General features: G+C 34.7%; 3 protein-coding genes across 5 annotated transcripts; 1 reads left to right on the forward strand and 2 right to left on the reverse strand.

Moving 5' to 3' along the window:
- The first annotated feature begins 1,992 nt into the window (after positions 1 to 1,992).
- Positions 1,993 to 4,476, forward strand: LOC100305418 (cytokinin-regulated kinase). Its single transcript, NM_001248176.2, has one exon. The coding sequence runs from the start codon at positions 2,042 to 2,044 to the stop codon at positions 4,349 to 4,351; it is 2,310 nt and encodes a 769-aa protein (NP_001235105.1). The 5' UTR covers positions 1,993 to 2,041; the 3' UTR covers positions 4,352 to 4,476.
- A 701-nt stretch (positions 4,477 to 5,177) lies between these two features.
- On the reverse strand, positions 5,178 to 10,378 carry LOC100789704 (receptor-like protein kinase HSL1-like). 2 transcript variants are annotated; one of them, XM_006591805.4, is made up of 3 exons: positions 9,483 to 10,378; positions 6,189 to 8,869; positions 5,178 to 5,663 (listed from the first exon to the last, which is right to left on the reverse strand). In XM_006591805.4, exons 2-3 carry the CDS (start codon positions 8,743 to 8,745, stop codon positions 5,308 to 5,310), a joined length of 2,913 nt encoding a protein of 970 aa, XP_006591868.1. In that variant the 5' UTR covers positions 8,746 to 8,869; positions 9,483 to 10,378; the 3' UTR covers positions 5,178 to 5,307. The 2 variants fall into 2 exon arrangements, with proteins under 2 accessions (XP_006591868.1, NP_001241340.1); NM_001254411.1 differs by lacking the exon at positions 9,483 to 10,378 and having other exon boundaries at positions 5,308 to 5,663; positions 6,189 to 8,700.
- A 372-nt stretch (positions 10,379 to 10,750) lies between these two features.
- On the reverse strand, positions 10,751 to 21,037 carry LOC100802064 (exopolyphosphatase PRUNE1). Of its 2 annotated transcripts, none has more exons than XM_006591885.4 (14): positions 20,879 to 21,037; positions 20,425 to 20,482; positions 19,275 to 19,769; positions 18,537 to 18,721; positions 16,496 to 16,576; positions 16,362 to 16,403; positions 16,211 to 16,258; positions 15,235 to 15,321; positions 14,526 to 14,652; positions 14,153 to 14,233; positions 13,261 to 13,371; positions 13,034 to 13,098; positions 11,794 to 11,899; positions 10,751 to 11,131 (listed from the first exon to the last, which is right to left on the reverse strand). In XM_006591885.4, exons 1-14 carry the CDS (start codon positions 20,912 to 20,914, stop codon positions 11,031 to 11,033), a joined length of 1,623 nt encoding a protein of 540 aa, XP_006591948.1. In that variant the 5' UTR covers positions 20,915 to 21,037; the 3' UTR covers positions 10,751 to 11,030. The 2 variants fall into 2 exon arrangements, with proteins under 2 accessions (XP_006591948.1, XP_006591947.1); XM_006591884.4 differs by having other exon boundaries at positions 20,389 to 20,482.
- Between the last annotated feature and the right edge of the window lie 223 nt (positions 21,038 to 21,260).

Below are 21,260 nucleotides of genomic sequence, written 5' to 3' on the forward strand. Positions count from 1 at the left end.
ACGAGTAAATGCAATAATTATGGTTTATAAATTTTCCGCTCTTCAAATTATATTTTTTTTCCTCTAGTTTCCATTCGTTTAAGCTGCTTTTGAAAGAATTTACCGAGTTTCAGTGTACAACTTTAGTGCTTTAAATACTTTATTTTATGTGGAAATAGGTGAAATTTTATAAATTTTGGTTTGTATTTTAAATTCAAGGTTTGAGTTGTTTATTTAGCATTGTTCCATCTCTAATTTTTTTTTTAAAAAAATTATTTAATAGTTAGTCTGGTTTAAAAGTTTAACTAAAATCTATTTTGTAAAAGATTTTTAAATAAATTAAAAATCATATTTTTAAACTATTTTAAAAATTATTTTGGAAATGTCACTCCAATGCTTCACCCCGTGTTGAGTGTTTTGGTAGAGAAGAAATAGAGGGAGAAGTATGTAGGAAAGAAGCCGAAACCGGAGAAAAAAGAATTAAATAAAAATAAATGTTGTTTGATTGAAAAAAAATAGTAAAAAATAATTGATATATTAAATTAATATTAATTTGTTTTACTTGATATTACTTCACCCTATCATTTGGGTTGGGGGGGGGGAGATAAGGGGAGGGGATAATATAGACTATTTGGGTTGGGTTGGGTTGGTGGATGAATAATTGACTATGTTTTTAAAAATAATATCAAATATCCAAAATGTGTGAAAATTAATTTTTAGTAGCACATATTTCTTAGCAGCACCGCACCATTACATACAGACTGTGACGAATGAAGCGCTGATTGTTATGATTTCAGTGGCACCTCATCACCAGCAAGGTTACCTTACCTTGTCCTTTTCTACTGCAAAGGAAGGATGCTTCAGGATCTGTGGCAGCATAGAAGACCCATCTTTTATTTGTAGTGTCTTCACTCAAACTAAGCTGCATTTTCATTATTCATTGATGTCTGAAAATCACACATTAGATCAACCAAAAAAGAGAATAATCTATTCTATGTTCTTCATTATACAGTTTACTTTGATGTTGTAACAGTGTCGTGGATGTGAAGATTAATGCTACAAGATGTAGCAAATTAACTGCGAATATTGCTGAAGAGAATATTGAAGGGTGAGGTTAGAGCAGTTAGGCATTTTTAAATTGAAAACTTACCAAAATGTTATCTCCTACCAACTTTTTTAAGTTATTATAACAAATTTTAAATTGAACAATTGATCTTGATGGATTGCATTGCTGATAAATCTTTGACTTTCTGGTGTCTGTTGTAGGTCTCTATATAATCAGGATTTACATATTGAATAATTCTATATCTTCTTAACAAACCTTTTTAATAATCTTTATAATCACTAGTCACTACTGTGCATTCATGTTAGCTTTGTTGACTCCCATTCCAATGTAAGTTTGGTTTGGGCAATCGAAGTTGGAAGGTCAATGATATTAGTGATTCGTACATCTTAGAGCTATGGAAGTGAATAGCATCGTACTCACCAAATCAGCTTGGGCCGTAGTATTATTATGACATTGGGACTGTGCGAATCTGACATCAATGACAGCTTATAGTATTATTATGCTTTAAGATTTATGAATAATGATCAAGATTGGAGGAGATTTCTTAGCCTTTTGTTAAGTTGTTAGTAAAATTTGTGTAATTAAATGATTGTATAAAAAAGTATTCTCAGTACATATATTATTTATTTTAAATATTATAATAAATTAATATAACAAAAAGGTGATGCACTATGAAATTGCTGTTATGCTTATGATCAACATAGCGTGGAGAAAAAATGACATTCCAGCGCATGCATCATGGTAGAATTTTAAAATGGATGTTTCTTATGGGGCAATTTTTTTAGCGAGTGAAATGACCGAGTCAGAGTACGTAGATAATTAGACTTGGTCTTGCCTAGGCTGGTCATAGCAATAGCAACGATAGCGTCACTGTTGTGAAACCGCGTATTGCCTTTATTTATTTTTTGCATAAGATAAAACCTCTTCAGTCTCTTCTCTAATGAATCAGTAGTCACACCATGAAATTATTGAATCCTTTCATTCATTCCCAATTCCATGGCACCTTTTCTCATTAATCACCTCTTTGTTTTCCTTTTTTGTCTTCGAGCCATAAACACACTTTCCACCACTGTTTCCATCTCTGAAACTTCCAATTCCAACCAAACACTTATCTGTGTCCTGCAACATCCAAACCAACAAGGACAATCAAATCTCAACTGTACCAGCTTCCCTCAGGCTCAGGCTATTACACTTGATGTCAATCCCAATGTTTCTTACTCTCAGATTGTGGGCGGCAACGGGTTCGTGTGTGCTTTAGGACCGTTGTCTTCTTCCATCTCCGTCATGGGCTGTTGGAGATTCTCTGCCAATGCTACATACAATGTTCCGTACAAACGCATCTACCGTGGACCCATCGTGGAAGATATCGACAGTGGCAACTCTCACGTTTGCGGTCTTGTAAGAAAAGGAAATAAGAACAATAGCCTTGAGCTGGAGTGTTGGCAATGGCATGGGTTCAATTCAAGCATGTCCATGCCCATGTCAAGCGTTGCAGTTGGAGAGAATTTCGTGTGTGGCTTATCAGAGAGAGGGGACGTTAATTGCAGGGAAAGAGGAAGGGGTAATGGGAGTAGGGTAAGAGTTGTGGTTGATGCCCCTGCGCCTGGTGGGAATTACAGTTATATCGCAGCTGGGTTTAGGCATGCCTGTGTCATATCTGGTGATGGTAGCTTGCATTGTTGGGGAGACATGGAGGAGGGTCAGAAACCACCGCAAGCTGGGAGCTTCATTTCTCTGGCGTTGGGAGAGAAGCGAAGCTGTGCACTTGGGGACGACAGAAGAGTTGTGTGTTGGGGGTCCAATAATTTCAGCATGCCACGCAGATTGCAAGACACTTACTTCGAATCAATTGTGGCAAAGCGAACCGTTTTCTGCGGAGTCTTGTCTTCTGACTATTCCTTGCTCTGTTGGGGTTCCAAAATATTTGAGTCAAACAACAAGGTGTTTGACGACGTCCTCCCAGGACCTTGTCGGAACGAGTGCCCGTGTGGGCCCCAGTCAAATTCAGCCAAACTATGTAACTCTCCTGGAGGAGTCATTTGTCAACCCTGTTCCCCCAGAGTGGTTCAATCTCCCTCGCCTCCATCGAACCAAAGTGGTGGTTGGAGCAGCCAAATGGTGGCGTTTCTGGTGGTTGGTTGTGTGGGATGCAGTTCTCTATTGCTAGTCACGGCCTTCTTCCTTAACAGGTACTGCAACTCCAAACGCAGAGGAAGCCGCGTCCATGACTCTGGCCGCTTGGATGACGATCCACAGGCACAGGATGGATCTCGTGTTCTTCAGAAGCGCTTGAGCCACGCCATAAGCATGGGAAATGGGAGCCCTTTGGAGGAGTTCTCCCTGGAGACACTGCTTCAAGTCACCAACAATTTCTGTGAGGACAAGAGAATTGGGCTTGGTAGCTTCGGTGCAGTGTACCATTCCACCCTGGAGGACGGCAAGGAGGTTGCTATAAAAAGAGCCGAAGCCTCATCCTCAACCTACACAGTTTTGGGTGGGCAAGGGCAAGTGGACAAAGACAATGCCTTTGTGAACGAGCTGGAATCACTCTCAAGACTCCACCACAAGAACCTGGTCCGGTTGTTGGGGTTCTATGAAGACAGCAAAGAACGCATTTTGGTGTACGATTACATGGACAATGGGAGCCTGAGTGATCATCTCCACAAGCTCCAAAGTTCAGCTCTCATGTCATGGGCAGTGAGAATCAAGGTGGCTCTAGATGCTGCAAGGGGCATAGAGTACTTGCACCAATACGCCACTCCACCAATCATTCACCGTGACATTAAGTCTGCCAACATATTATTGGATGCCAAGTGGACAGCAAAAGTGTCTGATTTTGGACTCTCTCTCATGGGCCCTGACCCTGAAGATGAGGATGCCCACCTTTCACTTCTGGCCGCTGGCACTGTTGGCTACATGGACCCTGAATACTATAGGCTTCAACATTTGACCCCCAAGAGTGACGTCTACAGCTTTGGGGTGGTTTTGCTTGAGTTGCTCTCCGGCTACAAGGCCATCCATAAAAACGAGAATGGGGTGCCACGAAATGTTGTTGATTTTGTGGTGCCATTCATTTTCCAAGATGAGATTCACAGAGTGTTGGACAGAAGAGTGGCCCCACCCACGCCCTTTGAGATAGAGGCAGTGGCCTACGTCGGTTATTTGGCTGCTGATTGTGTTAGGCTTGAAGGTCGAGATAGACCAACTATGTCTCAAGTTGTAAATAACTTGGAAAGAGCATTGGCTGCATGTTTAGCCAAGCCAATACTCTCTAGGTCCACCACCGATTCTATTTCTTCACAATAGCTCATCTTTCGCTCCCTTGAATGGATTCTCAAAAGAAATTGTCAACTTTTGTACATTTCTCCACCTTTTTTTTTTAAAAAAAAAAAATCTAATTTCGACGTCACCAGACGAGTCAATTATACTAACCCGGTCCAATTTTTGTTTTATTTTGTAATGGATGACTCCAATAAGTGTATTATCATAAATTTGATTCTTGCACCAACCAGCAAGGAAAAAAAAATATACACCATGTTGAATCAGTGCATTTTAAGCAAAACCAACACGGTTCACAACTCTCCTTTTCTTTTTCTTTTTTTAACTACTACTCGCCACTAGGTCAACGTTTCTTTTCTCTCTTCCCGAGACAAAACCAAATAGACGGAAATTTTTCAAATAGGAGACTAGTAGCATAGTCTTAAGATCTCTAACAAATCAATAAAATATATATGTGCTTTTCAACTTCAATCTTCACAAACCCGTGTGGCGTATGTCTCTAGACTGTTTCCATTTATTTTAACAACTACGCGTGACAAAAGAAACCCATTTGGTAGAAGAAATGGGAAACAAAAGCAAAATGATTAAGTTTCAAACTTCAGATCTTTATTCACAAAACCTTGTACCAACAATTGGAACCTATGGTGTAAAGTGGGTCAAAACTTTGGAGTTAAAAAAATTGAAATTTTAAAAACATACAACGAAACAAATAAGAAGGGAAACTCGAGTGAATGATTTGAATAAATAGTCAGCTTCAAAAAACAAATAAAAAGAAAAAGGTGAAAAGAGCTTGGACAATATAATATTCAAGATACCTAAACACGCAAAGCAATAGACGAGCAAAAGACAACAATTTAGGAGGGCATAATTATGATATAAATGTCGGCTAGGTTACGAAAGTGCAGTGCTTCTCAATTGGGAAATAGTAAATATAGTTGAGCAAGTGTTTGAAAAGAAAAGAAACCCACTGGCCACTACCAGTACTAGAGAAGGGCCTTTGTGTCTTTGTTTGGAGATTTGAATGCGCAAGGTTCGGCATCAATTAGCATCTTAACAACCTCTCTCATGGTGGGGCGCAACGATGGAAGCTTAGTGGTGCACTTAATAGCAATCTTCAACACTTTGATCATATCTTCAACAGACTCGGATGTCACCCTTTCATCAAGAATGTTGAGAATACTTTCACGGTCATTGAGATTACTCAACACCCAATAAACAATATCCTTCGCCTCTCCATATTCCTCTTCAATGGGTTCTCTGCCAGACACTAATTCTAATAGCACCACTCCAAAGCTATAAACATCACTCTTTTCCGTGATGTCAGTGGCATAAGCAAGTTCTGCATGGAAGAGAGCAATATATAAATTAACCAACCATATCCTATTATTACACATTCGATCATACATAAATAGGGAGCATATGCTACAAAAAGACACACTCGAGATTTCACATTATCTGTGTAGGGAACTATTAAGACCAGGTAATTTGTTTGTAAAAATTAAAACAGAACTATAACCGCTGTGCTAATCTCAAGAGACATAAGGACTGAAATATGATTGAAACTGACACAATATTTTTACTCAACGGGCTTTCTTCAACAACAGAAATTCACCTCATCAACCAATCTTGGTAACCATTCATTGATAACAACAAGTACACATTTCAAGGTAGCATCCTAAAGTAAATTTGGAAGGCAATTAAAAATTCTACATACACAATAAATATAAATAAATAAAAATGTACTCAGCAGATTGTATAGTATATTTCACAATTCACATATCACAAATATATTGAGGTGCTTCTGAATAGTGACAAACATGATCATGAGATGCTTCTGAAACATAAACACCATTTGCAAACTTACCTGGAGCAATATAACCAAGTGTGCCCGCTAGACAGCTATAACCCAACTGCTTATCAGATTTTTCTGCAAACCTTGCAATACCAAAATCAGCAATTTTTGACTCATAATCCTCATCAAGCAAAATGTTGCTGGATTTTATATCCCTGTGAATAACTGGTGGGTTACAGTCATGGTGTAAATAGGCAATTCCTTTCCCAGCTCCCAGAGCAATTTTATACCTCTGGTTCCAATCCAAGTTTGGCTTCCCATCTTTTATCTGTCTGTGAAGAGCTTGAAAAAGATTACCATTTGGCATGTACTCAAACACTAAAAGGTTGGATCCTCCTTTAAGTAAAGAAGCATAGAGTTTAAGTATGTTTCTATGCCTAATTTTCCCCAAAATCTCCATCTCTGCAGCTAAAATTTTCACACCATCTACTTTCCCTAGTTGCTTGACAGCCACCATGGCTCCATTTTTCCTCAACTCCACTCGATAAACCTTTCCTGTACCACCACTACCTATCAAATTATCTTCATCCAATTTACATATTTCATCGGCATCAATATCTACTTGATGGAAAGATGCAAGTTTCCATTTTTGACTGACTTCCTTTTGACCTTGCAAGTTTTTCTCGGCGTCATGCTTGAGGCTTCTACAACTCAAAAACACCAACCCCGCCAAAATAACAACAAAAATAGAAGCAATGAAAAAGAACAAGACAAATTTATCAGCAGAGACACTTGGCTGACCATGATTTTTGGCACAAATCTTCAAATCAGAATTCATGGAAGGTTTTAGGTTTCCCTCAACACACAGCCCCTTGTTTCCAAGAAAAGCTTTCTCTCCTCCAACAATAAAAAGACCAGATGGGATTCTTCCAGAAAGCTGGTTTTCAGAAAAATCCACTGAGCTTAACTTTATTGCTTCTAAATTTTCTGGAATAGAACCTGAAAGTTTGTTCCCAGATATGTTAAGAGAGTTCAATGAGCTCATAAGTGAAACTGACTGGGGGATATTTCCAGATAGAGAATTCCAAGCAAGATTCAAGTCCACCAGCATTGCACAATGACCCAGTTCTGCAGGTATTGATCCAGTTAAAGAATTCTCTTCTAGATGCAAAGAAGATAACTGCTTCAGAGATCCAATTTCAGGTGGTATTTCACCAGAGAAATTATTGTTGCTCAAGTAAAGCTTCTCCAAGTTCACCAGCTTGCCAAGCTCTGATGGGAGCTTACCTGAAAACCTGTTCTTTGTCAAAACTATATGACTTAAGCTAGTAGACAACCCGATTTCTGAAGGTACCTCACCAGTGAAATCATTATAGGCCAAATCAATTATTTCTACATATGGAATTGCCCAAACCTCGTCTGGAATTTTCCCAGATAATCGGTTCATACTAATCCTAAACCTCTTCAGAGATTTACATGTAACATAAGACTCCGGAAAAGTCCCAGAGAAATTGTTTTGCAATGCAAGCAAAAACCTCAACTTCCTGTTTTCACACAAGAACTTTGGGAAATCACCTGAAAATTGATTCTCAGATATGTCAATACTTTCAAGTGGTGAAAACCTGCCAAAATTTCCCGGAATCGTCCCAGTGAAGCTGTTTCTATAAATTGAGAATCCAATGAGATGACGCATATCTGCAAATCCAGCAGGAAGTTCTCCAGAAAAGTTGTTTTCATATAGTTGAAAAACAACCAAGTTCTTCATGTTACCAATTTCCTCTGGCAACCTACCATACATATTGTTGGCAGAAAGGTCAATCTCCTGCAGATTGGTGAGGTTTGCTAGCTCGGCTGGTATCTCTCCTGTCAAATTATTGGAGAAGAGCTCAATCTTGTAAAGATTCTCTAACTTGGAAATTGATCTGGAGAGTCTGCCAGAGATCTTGTTTCTCGAAATATCCAGTGTCTCCAATGCCTTCATTTCATATAGTGATTCTGGAATGTCTCCTATCAAGTGGGAGCCACCAAGATAGAGCCAGGCCAAGTTCTTGAGATTTCCAAGAGTCCCTGGAATCTCACCCTCATTGTATTCATTTTCCCCAAGACCCAGTGAAACCAGTCCAGTTAGATTCCCCACCGAGCTGGGGATGCTGCCAGAAAAGTAGTTTGCTGAAAGGTCAAGAACCTGCAGGCTTCTCAGCCCAGACAAGTCTGGGATTGCTCCAACCAATTGATTTCCTGTTAGATTCAACACTCTCAGGCTGGTACACCTGCTTATTTCTGATGGAAGCTTTCCAGAAATTAAATTGGATGGGAGTGACAGAACTTGCAGGCTCTGCAGAATCGAGAGGGATGGGAAAATGTCACCAGAGAGGGACTTATTGTCCAGTGAGATTTCTGTGACTCTTCCAGAAACCGGATCACATGTAATTCCATAAAACTTGCATGGAGAGTCTGATTCATTCCATGAAGCCAATGAATTCGAGGAATCCTTCAAATGATTCTTGAACTGAAGAAGAGCTTGGGTTTCCAACGTCAGAGACACACAAGGTGGAAAAATAGAGTAGGAAGTGAGTAACAGCATTGCCAAGAACTGGAAAAAGTGAAAGAGACGGGGACTCTTGGCCATTAGGATAAGATTCAGGGACAAAGTTGTCAGTCAGTTCAGAAGAGAAATAGAATCATTGGAATGCCAGCAAGGTGGATGATATTCGAACTTGGGTGATCAATAAACCATTATTGCAGGGACCATCCTGGAAACATTGATGAGGGAACAAAATCATGCACTGACATTAAATTATAAACAAACTATAGATTAATAAATAATGCAAAGGAAAAGCAACATGGTGATGTCAGAGAACAAAAAGAGGTGATGTTGGAATGTCAATTTTGTTTCTATCTGTGGAGAATTATTGCGCTGTCATTACTATGATTCTAATCAAAGAATTGAAGGAAGAGATAATGCTTTGAAGTCACTCATTCACATCTTTGGCACAAAAGAGGTTGCAATCTAATTTGCTCTGAAAGCAAAACACATAATATAATCATGGCCAAGTATACTTCTTCTTTTTTAATCATGAGATACTATTACTAACAACCCTGCCCTGAACATCAGAATGAAATTGAAACCTTTTTTATATTATTTTGGGAATAGCTAATCAATCACAAGGTAATACTTGGAAAAGTAGTTTATCAATCACAAGTTAAAATTGTTAAAACTTCAACCTGAAGAAAGACCCTTCTGGTCTTCTTTTTCCATCATTATTTCCAAACTCAAAACAAAATAACAGAATAAGAAATTGGAAGAAATAGAATTTTCATTTCATTGGCAAGGATTAAACCTGCGTGGAAAAAAGGATCTGATACCTGATTTTGAGTGGACGAATAGCAACTATGATGGATCTCTGTAGCGTCTTTACTCCAAAAATAAGAGGTAAACAGAGCCTTGTTTGTGCCTAGTGAGAATTTGATAGAACGAGAGTTTTGTTTTGTTTTTTTTTTAGTAGGGAAATGCATGGACACGGAGCTGAGAACAAACTGGAATTGGCACTGCCATAGGTATTACGTTGGAAGTTTGTAAAGGAAAAATAAGGAAGTTGAAAGAGGAAATTGGTAGTGGTCCAGATATGCAAGAGACTAGAGAGAGTGAGCACTAGCAGATGGTGGCGTGGGTGTGAGAAACTGAGACAGAGACAGAAACAGAACACTTTCCAGAAACATTTAACGTTGCCTTGAAATTGAAATATGCCAAAAGAGTAAAAGGTAAGAAGGGATAGCTTAAATTTGACACTATTGCATAATGTCAAGGATTGAACCAGTGATTGAGGTTTGGTGTGGGGCAAAAATGCCTTTAGAGATTAGCATTAGAAGGTGCTATTCTTCCTTCCCAGACTTATCTCAACATGTTCCACCGCTAGTAGTGGATGTTTGGACCACTATAAAGCACACACAAGTACACCCATTTTACTATCCACTTATTTCCCCCATCAACCATTTCTCACTCTTTCTCTTTTTCATTTCACGAATCAATTCCTACATTACTCAATCAATACTGATCCATCTTCCACGTATACAGAACACTTTCCAGAAACATTTACCTTATTCAAATAAAATTACTTGCGTAAATTCTGCTTATATAAAGTAAATAAACTAAATCAGTTGATAATAAACTGTCTACTACTACTCTTCAGGAAAGCAAATCAAAGTTGCTGATATTTTAGCAAAACACTGTCTGAAGTTAGTTTTACAATTTTTGACATTGTTCCTTATTTCATTGCTATTCTGTTGTTAGCATATAGATGTTTCATCCACGTGGTTTAGTTTCTAATTTCACTCTTTCTCAAAAAAAAATATAGTACGTACGTCCCCCTTTACTTTTGTCATCTATGGACACCCGTGAGTATTTTTATTTTGACGAGAATTTGGATAAGAAGGTGAAAAATCTTGTTCATTTTTGGACAGAATATTTCTTGAAAGTAAGAAAACAAAAATATCATTTTACAAACAAAAAAAAAGACGTGTAAACATATATTTTTTAACAAAAAACTAATTTTCCTCTAAAATTATATCAAAGATATTATTGAGGAAAATAGAAACAGTCTTGGATATTAAAAATTGGACTGGTGTGGCTCTGCATAAGTTTATGCTCAACACTCAACAATAGTATGAGTGCAGTGGTCTTCCTGATCTCTTATTTATTGTATAATTTCGTGAGTATTTTGTTTTTGTCTCTTTTTGTGTAATGATTGCAAGTAAAAGACCGTGGCAGTGAGCGGCTGCAGGTTGTTTGTAGCCACCAAAAAAAGCCGTTCACAGAATCCCAATCCCATAAATAAGTTGTTTTACTCTCTGTTTACAATTTATATATAAATAAAATAGTAACGTAGACATTTCATTTATTTTGGTATAAACCTATTAGGCTTTTGGTATCCCAACGAACTCTTCTATGAGATGCTCTACTATTTTCCTTGATGTAATCTTATCGATCTCATACGCTTTCATCCCATTTTTCAGACCTGCCACAACATGACGCAAATTAGTAGCATCTATGCATGCATTGTACCTACTAACATTTTATGTAATAAGAAAACACAGCCATTCTCAGTAAAATATTGTGAGCTACACTATACCCATCGACTACATTGATATATGGACTGTATATTCAAGAAGATAAACCACAAAACTATACGCATACTTATTCATAATGTCAATCCTTCAAAAATATTAGTTACTAAATTAGTCGATCTTTTGAAAAATTAAACTATTATATTCATCTTCTTTTTCTAAAAAAAAATATTACCATTACCATATTAAATTGATGACAATTTTTTTAAAATACTAAGTTAATGATAACTGCTTAAAAAACTTTTAAAAACTATTTTGATGACTATATTCAATTTTTTAGAGGTTAATATAATGCCCCTGCAACTTTGGAAGATTAAATTAAAGATTTTCTAAAGAAACGAAATTATTTTTTGTTAATAAAATTTTAAGATAAAGAAATAATGCCTCAATTCAAGATAAGAAAAGCTTGCAATCCTAATAAATAAATAAAAAAACATTTATGAATGTGGGCTCGAATCGGCAATTTATCAAATAACAGTCCTTCATCTTAAAATTATTTCATAAAAGAATAAAATACAATTAAGCCTTTTATGAGTGAAAAGCTAAAACCAACCTGGAAAGTGTAAGCTCTTGAGTGGCAGCCGGGAAGCATTGAAATCGAAGAAGAAGAGCAAACTCTCCAATAGCTTTGCAGATTCCGTAGATATTAAAACTTCTCTCTAAACAAACATATTTATAGAAATTATGTTCAGTTTGTATCGCACGAATAAGCCAAAATTAAACATCAAGTGATACATTAAGAGGAGGACTGCAATAGTAAAGCTAATTTTAATTAGTAGAAAACGTCGTTGATAAAATTTCGTACTAAGCAAGATAATTACATATCGAAGCTAAATTAGTTATGGATTCTTCCCCCAAAAATATAATTATGTATTATCAGACTATGTTATGAAAAGGTACAACAAAGACAAACATATTAGCTGAAAAAACCATCGTAAAATTTAGTACTAATCAAAATAAGTATACATGCTTAACCTAAATTAATTTATGTCATTGAGAAACAAAAATAGTATAATCAAATTTTGGCCAGATAAAATGCCATGATAAAAACTTATTTGATCACATGGATAAGGTTACAAATATCTGAACCTCTCTGCTAAATCCCACAATGTTACAATAACATTGGGAGCATGCCGTATGCTACCTTTTTATTGAAAGTTGATATCATTACTCAAAACATGTTACCTATACTTCAACACTAATAATTCACTCTACATACTTAAAGCCAAGTAAATAATCTTTCACCTAGTAGTAGTAGTACGCATTTGTTTACATTATTTAGCTTCCTCATACATATGATGTAATTAGGGGTGTTAAAAAAATTAGATTGAAATCGAACCTAAATTGAATTGATTTTTTTTTAATTAGTTCAAGAAAAAATTAGTGCACTAGTTTATAAAATTAATTTGATTAATTGAATTGTTTTTATAAAATCAGTTCAATTAATCGAACTGATTTTTATTTAAATATTTTTTATTTAAAAAAAGTAGTTCAAAAATTAATTTAAAAATCAATTTAAAATTAGTTTGACTCTTAAAATTAATTTAAAATGGGTTAAAAATTAATTCAGTTCAAAAATAATTTTTTAAAATCATTTCAATTTTATATTTAAATCAGTTTAACTATTTGAATATAAAATCAAATAAGTCAAAACAATTCGAAATCAATTTAGTTCGTTTTTGTACAGCCATAGATGTAATCATCGAAGAAACACTAATAAAATATAAGATGCAATGATTCTTAATGTTTTGACTTAATTTGGAGTTTGATTAGTATGGAAAGTAGAAACAAACCTTGAAGTTCTTTTCATCGTTATAATACCCCGAAACGACAATAAGTGCTCGAAGTTTCTCAGATACTGAAGCACAATAATAATAAAAGGGGTTGAAAGTAAGAAATGCATATAATTATCAACAATGAGATATTTATCACATTAAAAAAAAAAGATATTATATTTCCAAAACCAAATGGAAACTCTTAATTAGTTCAATAACGGAGATTTTATGTCAGAGTCGCGTACACTGGAAGCGTGTTATTTCTTGAGCTAGATTTTCTGCGTGAGAAAGAAGCTGTCCGATTGAAATTCCGATACAACTCATGCCAATTTGCACTGACCTTGAATCTGCACTTTCTGGTTTATTACCCCCCTCAAATAAATAAATTTTATTAATATAGTGTCCCACATTCATAAAATATAAAAAAGTGTGCAAATTAAACATTAATAAAATGAAAATACCTTACCATATGTATTCTCCAGTTAATTATACTATGCAATTATTATAGCATTAACATTATATATGTTATATTTTTTATTAAAAAAAAACTTATTCAAACTGAATCAATGTATTTTATGATAGATCAATGACTTTTTTTTAATATAACCTAATAAAAAACACCTCTAGTTGATACTCGTTTATAAACTTTAAAAAAAACATCAAAGCCTTATATTTACTTAATAAAAAAAATCACTTAGTTTTTTTTTTTTTATCACAAACCAGCTGATGTTATTTCACTTAGTAATAAGTACAGTTCATAAGAATTTTGAGATCCATAGGAATTATTTGAGGATAAAGACCACAAGCGAGATGCCTTTAAAGTGAAAGGACTGCTAGCTACAAATTTGAAAAAATATTTTTTGTAAAAAGTGACTTATAAGCAAGAAAATATTACATGATTCAAGACCACAATAACCTTGACCAATTTTCACATGAGATACAATCAAATATTATTAATTCTTCTTCTTAAACTGAAACTTTATATTGTAGTAGTTTATTAGAACAATAGTTCGATCTACTCTGCCGACAGTCAGCATGCAGTACCACTTAGAGAGGGAATGTGATATGTATATATTGTCATTTGTGAAATGAAATGATAGGCCAAATTCACCTTTATAAAAATGTAAAAGTCAATACCTTGTCCTGTCCACTTTTTAAAATCCTTTCGCAAGATATCTGCTACTTGGAGGGAGGAAAGGTCATGCATTTTGTACCTCACTGAAAATCACACATATGAAAGAGTTTCATAACTAAACCAAGTTTACAAATATCAGATGCAAAAAATGCAATAGCACGTATATATAGTTCAAGTTCAAATCTGTTGGTTTCCTAACAGACTTGTGAATCATAGCTATATATAACCGGTATGTGTATGTTTGCAGCATCTATCTAATCATTGCAAACTTTTAAAAAAGAAAAGAGCTCAACAGCAATCACATTTAATCAATCCTTCATCAAAATTTGCATGTGCTACAAAACTAAATTGATAAAAAAATGGTGTGGGACATACATAATTGGTAAAGACCATTGCATCCATAACGACCAGCACCATTGATCAATAATGAAGCCATGTACTTATCTTTAGAGGAGCAACGAGGGTCCCTTAGATTCGCAGTATCCAAAAGAATGCCAGCTAGCTGCAAGCATAAAAGATTAGACAAAAGTTTATTTTAGTTTTGGGTAGACATGAGGGACAGAACGCCCAATCAAAACAAAAAAACTACAGTAAATCGAACTAAAATCGCCAAGAATCATGCTAGCAAGCCTGGAATCAGTAGTTAATAACTCTCTTATAATTGCAATGAACCTTCTTTTCTCTTTTTTTTCTTCTTTCCAAAAAAAATAAGTTTCCACAATCTTAGAAATCACATTAAGATATCAGAAGAAAAGATGAATTATACACCACAAGGGCAAGAGAGCCTACATAGCAAAATCATTGTCAGGGGATTTAATTTTCTACAGTAACAAGTTGGACCAGACGGTGAAAACTTCAAACAAGTACTGTTTATGGAAAATTTTCTCGTACCCTCTCCATCTAACAGGAAATGTAGTGTCATTGTAAAGGGTTCAAATTTTGTGTGACATTTCTGAGTTTCTAGTCCAGTGCAAAATCTAAATAACGTGGAGGGCTTATCGATAGATACTTGTCGAAAGAAATTTACATTTAAGTTAAAGAAAAAAGAGATAATTCAAAATTTAGAGCTTGAAGTTTGAAGTACCAGAAGTTTGCTGAATGATTTGCTAGCCAAAATTTCAGGCGAATACGTCGCAAATTTGTCTGCTATGGCGGTGCAACAAGAGCTTTCCTGTAGCCATGGTTAAGTGGTTAAATATCAACTGACTCCTTGTAATGTATAACAATGGCAGAAAAAATATTATTCTTCTAGATAACTTTACATCAGTTCATATGATAAAACAAAGATCTTTGGCTACCCCTCGTTCATATGTGTTCATACTTCATAGCCAAAGATGATGAGAGAGTATATAACATGCATGAGAGCATTTCTAGGTAGCACCATTTATTTGTAAGATTCATACAATTCTGTATAAAACCTTAGTACAGAATTATAAACATATTTTTTCCCTAATATCAATCTCTAAAACTGAAGGAATCATATCTTCAGCATAACAGAGTGAATTCATTCTTCATTCCAATTGAGCTAAATGGGGGACTCCGAATACAGCATATTGAGGTAAAATGATATATCATGAACTTGTCTGATCCAAATCACAGTAAATACACATAAGACTACACAAGGACTTCTTTAAAGGCTTAAATTCATTTTTTTCTCCCCATAGTTTACTTCGATGTTGATTTTGGTCTCTGTTCTTCAAAAGTTAAATTTTTGGTCTCTAATAGTTTTAAAAAGTTTGGTATTAGTCCTATTACTAGTAATATGTCAGAACACCGTGACTTGCAAGGTGTAAGTGTGTAACCATTTGAACCAGTGTATGGTATACTAGAGGGACCAAAACCTAAAAAAAGAACAACAAGATAAAACTATAAGGATCAAAACTAAGAATAAAATTATAAAGATCAAATTATCAAAATGTAAATTTGCAAAATCATAAAGACCATAAGTTAAACTTTTAAAATATAAAGATCAAAACTAAAATTTAAGTAAACCATGAAAACCAAATATGTACTTATAGAGAGAGAGATCATAGAGATTGTTTTGGAAATTTAAGGCCTACCTCTTCTGTTGTTGTGACAGTTTTAACCCATGGATATATTGTCTCTCCCTGAGAAAGAAGAGTTAGGATGTCGATGGTATGCATTAGTTCTGAAATACTTAGAATAAGAAAGCCGCTTATAAAATGAACAAACTAGGTGCAGTAAATTAACCTTTCTGCAGTGAAAAATTTCAACCACAGCCTGCTTTAATTTCTGCTTTCAAAAAACAAAATCTCCATCATTTTCTACAATTTTAACGACAGCTGAGCTGTGAGCAGTGTGTAGTCCAATGCGTAATTTGTTACCTCTTGCTTACTGGAAATCCTGCTTCCCTTCAACAGTACGATCTTAAGACTTCCAAATATATCATAGTATGAGAGATCAATCTGTTTGCAATTTATTCAAGACGCAAAAATGCATGTTAAAGTAAGCATTCATCTAGAGTGGACACAAACTAAATGTTATTGTGAGGATAAGGTTTGTCAAGGAGGCGCATGGCCTAATTACCTCGATATGATTTTATTCAATCTTCCTACAAATGTTCCGAAACGCCAGTAATATGTTGGTGAGCAGTACCATCATACTGCCAATGTCTTGTATGACTTTACTTATTTATTTTACTTCTAGTGAAAAATATTACTTTTATGAAAGAGATGGCTACGAAAATTCAAAGTAATAATCCTGTTCTACACAAATACATTGTGCAGCAGTTTGTTCTAATTTTTCAGTTAGTACTTAATTTTGTAAAAGGAATATTTATAACTTTGTCACACTTTTTTTTGACACAGACAAACCCCTCCCCCACATCTAAAAATTTCCAATGATAAGTGTTATGTATAGGTATATTTTGGAATTAAATCATATAGAAATTGTTAATTTTTATTTTATTTTTCTTCATTTTTATGTGAATAATTGAAATTTTAACAGCATTTAAGTTTTTGTGCAAAAAGTATTTAAGTTTGTGAATTTATAATGCTTGATGAATAATTATTGTAGAAAAATAAACTAAAGCCTGAGAAAGCAAATTGAACATTTGAAGCTACTCGCTCAGGCGCTCAGCGAGCAAAACATGCTTAGCGCCAAGAAGTATGGAGAAGTATGATACTTGAAGGCACGCTTAACTCAAGTTACGCGCTCAATAGAGATGACCATCATACTAGCTAAGCGCGTCAGTTGCGCTTAACGCGAAGGTTACGTGAAATCTAAGTTGAACTATAATTATAAAAAGATAAAGAGGAGAAGGAGAAAAAACACACACCTACACAAAGAGTATTTAAGATAATACAATTTCTTACAAAAGGAAAATGCTAGAAGCATGAAAAACAATCATTACGAGTCATTCTTGCTCTCCATTCCCTTTCTCAATTGTCCCATTTACTATTTATTACCCTCTTATAATTGTAAAGCATCTCATGACAATGAGAGTCTAAAATCTCTTTTGTTAGGAGCTTAATAACCAACTGCTCTTGGTGTAATTACTTTTTCTATCTATTTAATATTATTATTTTTTCATCCTTTTTTGTGCTTAATTTTATTTGATCGCTCATATGCATGGTAAGTAAGTTTTAGGGGTGACATAAAGTGTTATTCTCTAATAGAATTGGAAAAGAGTATTTAAATAATTTATCTCTAGGGATAGAATAATTTTATTCAACCTGTTATACATTTGTATTCTTAATGTAATTGAATTATTTTACCTCCTAAATTAGGTTTTTTCACTTAAGTGATTATGGTTAGAGTATATGAGTAGATATAAGTGATAATTGAAATAATGTTAAATAGAATAAAAAACATTTAACATTACATCAAAAGTAGCTCCGATAGGTTAAGCCTCCAACATTTTCAATTAACTTTTGCTTCTAACATTGACTTCTCTCATCTTGTCTGTTTAACTAATTCATTTAATTTTGTTTTTTTAGCTTTTATTTATTTTAATTTAATTTAATATCAATTTATTTTACTATTTTCACAATCTTTTAAACCAATTTAATTATTGCTTGATAATTATATGTTCATCTACCTAGATACAAACAAAATTTCTAGACTCACACTCAAACTTTCGTTTACACATTAATGCACTTGTCAATCCATCAATAACAAATACATTATAACTGTTTGTCCAAATCCTGTAGATATCGATCACTTTGCGCTAAATGTGATGATCTTTGGATGTCAATCTAGATTTTTTTCATTATTTTGCCATAAAATACTTTCATATACTGCATCAACTTCTATACCCTTCAAGAAACTAAGATGAATAGGTTTCAAGTAATTAGCGGCCCTATTTGGATGTAAACCAGAACTTCTTTTCAAATTATAAATTTTAGAACAGTCAGTCAAACTAACCTCATCTGCAAAAATTAAGGATGACTGATCAATATGACACGAATCAAGCAGCCACTTGAGTTCAACATGTGAGCCAAGATTTGCCCGGTTAATGTTAATAATTGGAACTGTGCAGAATTGATTGCTTTCTGAAGTTACATGTAGGTAGAAGGAATACATGATGGTTGAAGCCACAGTTCCCACGTCTGTGAACAGTTAGTTAAAAATGTGAATCAAAGATGACCTTTAGAATATATCCTTAGAGAAAACAATGGTTATTAGAAAAATCTCTTGGACCAACTGTCGTTAAGCTTGGCGCCTAATCCTATTGGGTGGAATCATTCCAATGGTTTTATAATTTAACATGCAGCCTCATGCAAGAGTCCTTTGGACTTGAAATTTGTAAAAATCACTTGATCATATAAGCTTTGCTAGCATGCAAGAACTAATTGTCCTAATTAAGCATAAGCTATTAAATGAATGTACTAGAATGGTTTTCGACCTTCAAAACTTTTATTTGGAAACTTTTGTTTTTACATTTGCATCAGAAAGGAGGTAATAAATGCAAACTAACAAAGGCTATCAAATGATCTAGCCCCAGAAGAAAATTTTTGGAACTAGACTTGTCCTCCCACACACGAAAATGAGAAATCAACATAAACCTATCACATTCTAACATCATGGATTCATGTTCAATGGATTTCAATGTATGTTAAGATTTTGAGTTAGATACCACAGAAGCTAAGAAGAAGAAATTACCAGCACCATCTGAACCCATAACAGCATGTAAGAATTTCCCAGGTACACCAGCATTGACATCATCCTTTCTTGCTTTCAAAAATGCATTTAGCTTGTCAATGCTTTCACATGATTCAACAATTTCCATTTCTGGTGATACTCCAATATAGTATGAAGCTGCAGATAGTGGAAGTAGAATACTTGATAGCTTTTCTTTTCTTCTAATGACAGTATATGTCTTTTCTGTATTGTGTATTGCAGGTGATTGTTCAGGAGTCCGGGGGCTTTGGCCATATCCAAGATGATGATGTTTTGGATTATCCGGTTCAATCAGCTCGGATAGAATATCCAGTTGTATAAATGGAGCAATTTTGCTGGTTTTTAACCACTTCTCAGACGAAGAATGTTCAGAAGATTTAGAGTTCAATCCTGAGACTGCTGAATTCTCCGGTGACAACTCCATAACCTCTTCAGAGATATCTGAGACAAAGTTTTTGGGTCTGGTTTCACCAATATCTGATACATATATTATTATACGAAACATTATTAGCTTGGTTGCCTTATAAGAAATTATGAATCCAGGGCGTCCAGGTATTTTTTTACAAATATGACATTCAATTCAAGCTAAGCACATTAACACATATTCTTCATCTTTCTTGGCCAAGGACTCGCCCATTTCTGAGAAAAAACTTGAAGGCCCCCCAAAAACGAGATGGGAAAAGCCCAGGCACAAAATAGGACAAAAAGGTTTAAAAAATAGAAACAAATTATTTGAAGTCTCCAAACCAGGGGAAAAGGAATTCAAATAAAAATGAATGATAGAAAAACTTGTGACTTGTGAGGCCAAACTTGAAGTACATGTACAATTTAGAAATTGAACACAAGACTCAACTGAGCCAAGTCGGTTGGACTTGAGGGAACATTAGAAAACAAATCTTTTTTGGTAAGGTATTGATTAGAAAACAAGTCTTACAAAATTAGAAAGTTAAGAACAAGATAAAGAAGAATAAAAATGTTAAATTGTTTCTTATTTTTATGAGTCGTGAATATTAAGTGTTAAATTTTTTTACACAAATAGTCCACTCAAACTTAACTCAGAACATACATTTTTTCTTATTTTTGGACTACGACTCACACGTAAATTCTAATTGAGACTTCAAGGGAATCTGACCATCAGATCTTAGAAGGCCATCGAAGTATGGATTCTCTCTAGTACGAATGTATGGTTCCTGCATGTAAGGGAGGAAAAGGAATCAGAATAGTAAACTAGGGAAATACTGAAACTAACAATTCACTAATTTATTACATTCAAATTGATTAAAAGAAATCATATTTGAACTAGAAAATAAAGAATGAAAATAATAGCAGCTTGAAATTGGCCTAGTTGCATACTGAAACTAAATTTAACATATTAGTAGACCATAAGAGTTATAAAGTTAGCTTAATAGTTGAAGGAAGAAAAGAAAAAGAGATTGTACATCCGAATATTTTTCACTAAAATTCTAATAAAACTAACAATTGACATCTGTTCATATCAAAAAAATACTAGTAGAGCATAAGATGTTTGTAGTAACTCTGAATGATATTTAAATGCTTAAAGAAAATCATGAGAGGTATTAATTAACCTTCTGAGTTGGGGTATTTGCTCCAGCAGACCTCATGGTGGAGATAATAATTTAGACTTAAAAGAAGCAAAGTATGAAAACATGATAATTTTTAAGGGCCTAAAGGGACGGCAGAGTAGGTATAGAACAAGAAAGGGAAAAACAAGACAACACGGTATTTGTTGGATACTCCGAAACTGGTGACACCCATTATGCCATTATCTCTACATATATGCCGTGTGAAATCAAACACAACAGAATATGCGTATGCATGCGTGCAGGCCTTTGCCGCTTTGAATTGTAGTACTACGTACTATTTACCCAGCGGGAAATAAAAATATAGTAGTATCTTACATTTGGTGTTACTATTGACTAATCATACTCATCTTTTATCTTTACTAAT

The sequence above is a fragment of the Glycine max genome, chromosome 12 (genome assembly GCF_000004515.6).
Source record: "Glycine max cultivar Williams 82 chromosome 12, Glycine_max_v4.0, whole genome shotgun sequence".
In the NCBI taxonomy this organism is placed as follows: Eukaryota; Viridiplantae; Streptophyta; class Magnoliopsida; order Fabales; family Fabaceae; genus Glycine; species Glycine max.

Excerpts from the sequence above, each read along its gene's own strand:
- LOC100305418 (NM_001248176.2), top strand. The coding sequence starts at position 2,042 with ATGGCACCTTTTCTCATTAATCACCTCTTTGTTTTCCTTTTTTGTCTT.
- LOC100802064 (XM_006591884.4), bottom strand. The coding sequence starts at position 20,914 with ATGAGGTCTGCTGGAGCAAATACCCCAACTCAGAAG. Across the intron at positions 14,653-15,234 it reads AATCATTCAGCAAACTTCTG|CTAGCTGGCATTCTTTTGGA; the intron begins GTACTTCAAACT and ends TTATGCTTGCAG. Across the intron at positions 13,372-14,152 it reads TAAAAAGTGGACAGGACAAG|AAAGTGCAGATTCAAGGTCA; the intron begins GTATTGACTTTT and ends GTAATAAACCAG.
- LOC100789704 (XM_006591805.4), bottom strand. The coding sequence starts at position 8,745 with ATGGCCAAGAGTCCCCGTCTCTTTCACTTTTTCCAGTTCTTGGCAATG. Across the intron at positions 5,664-6,188 it reads ACTTGGTTATATTGCTCCAG|AACTTGCTTATGCCACTGAC; the intron begins GTAAGTTTGCAA and ends TCTTCCATGCAG.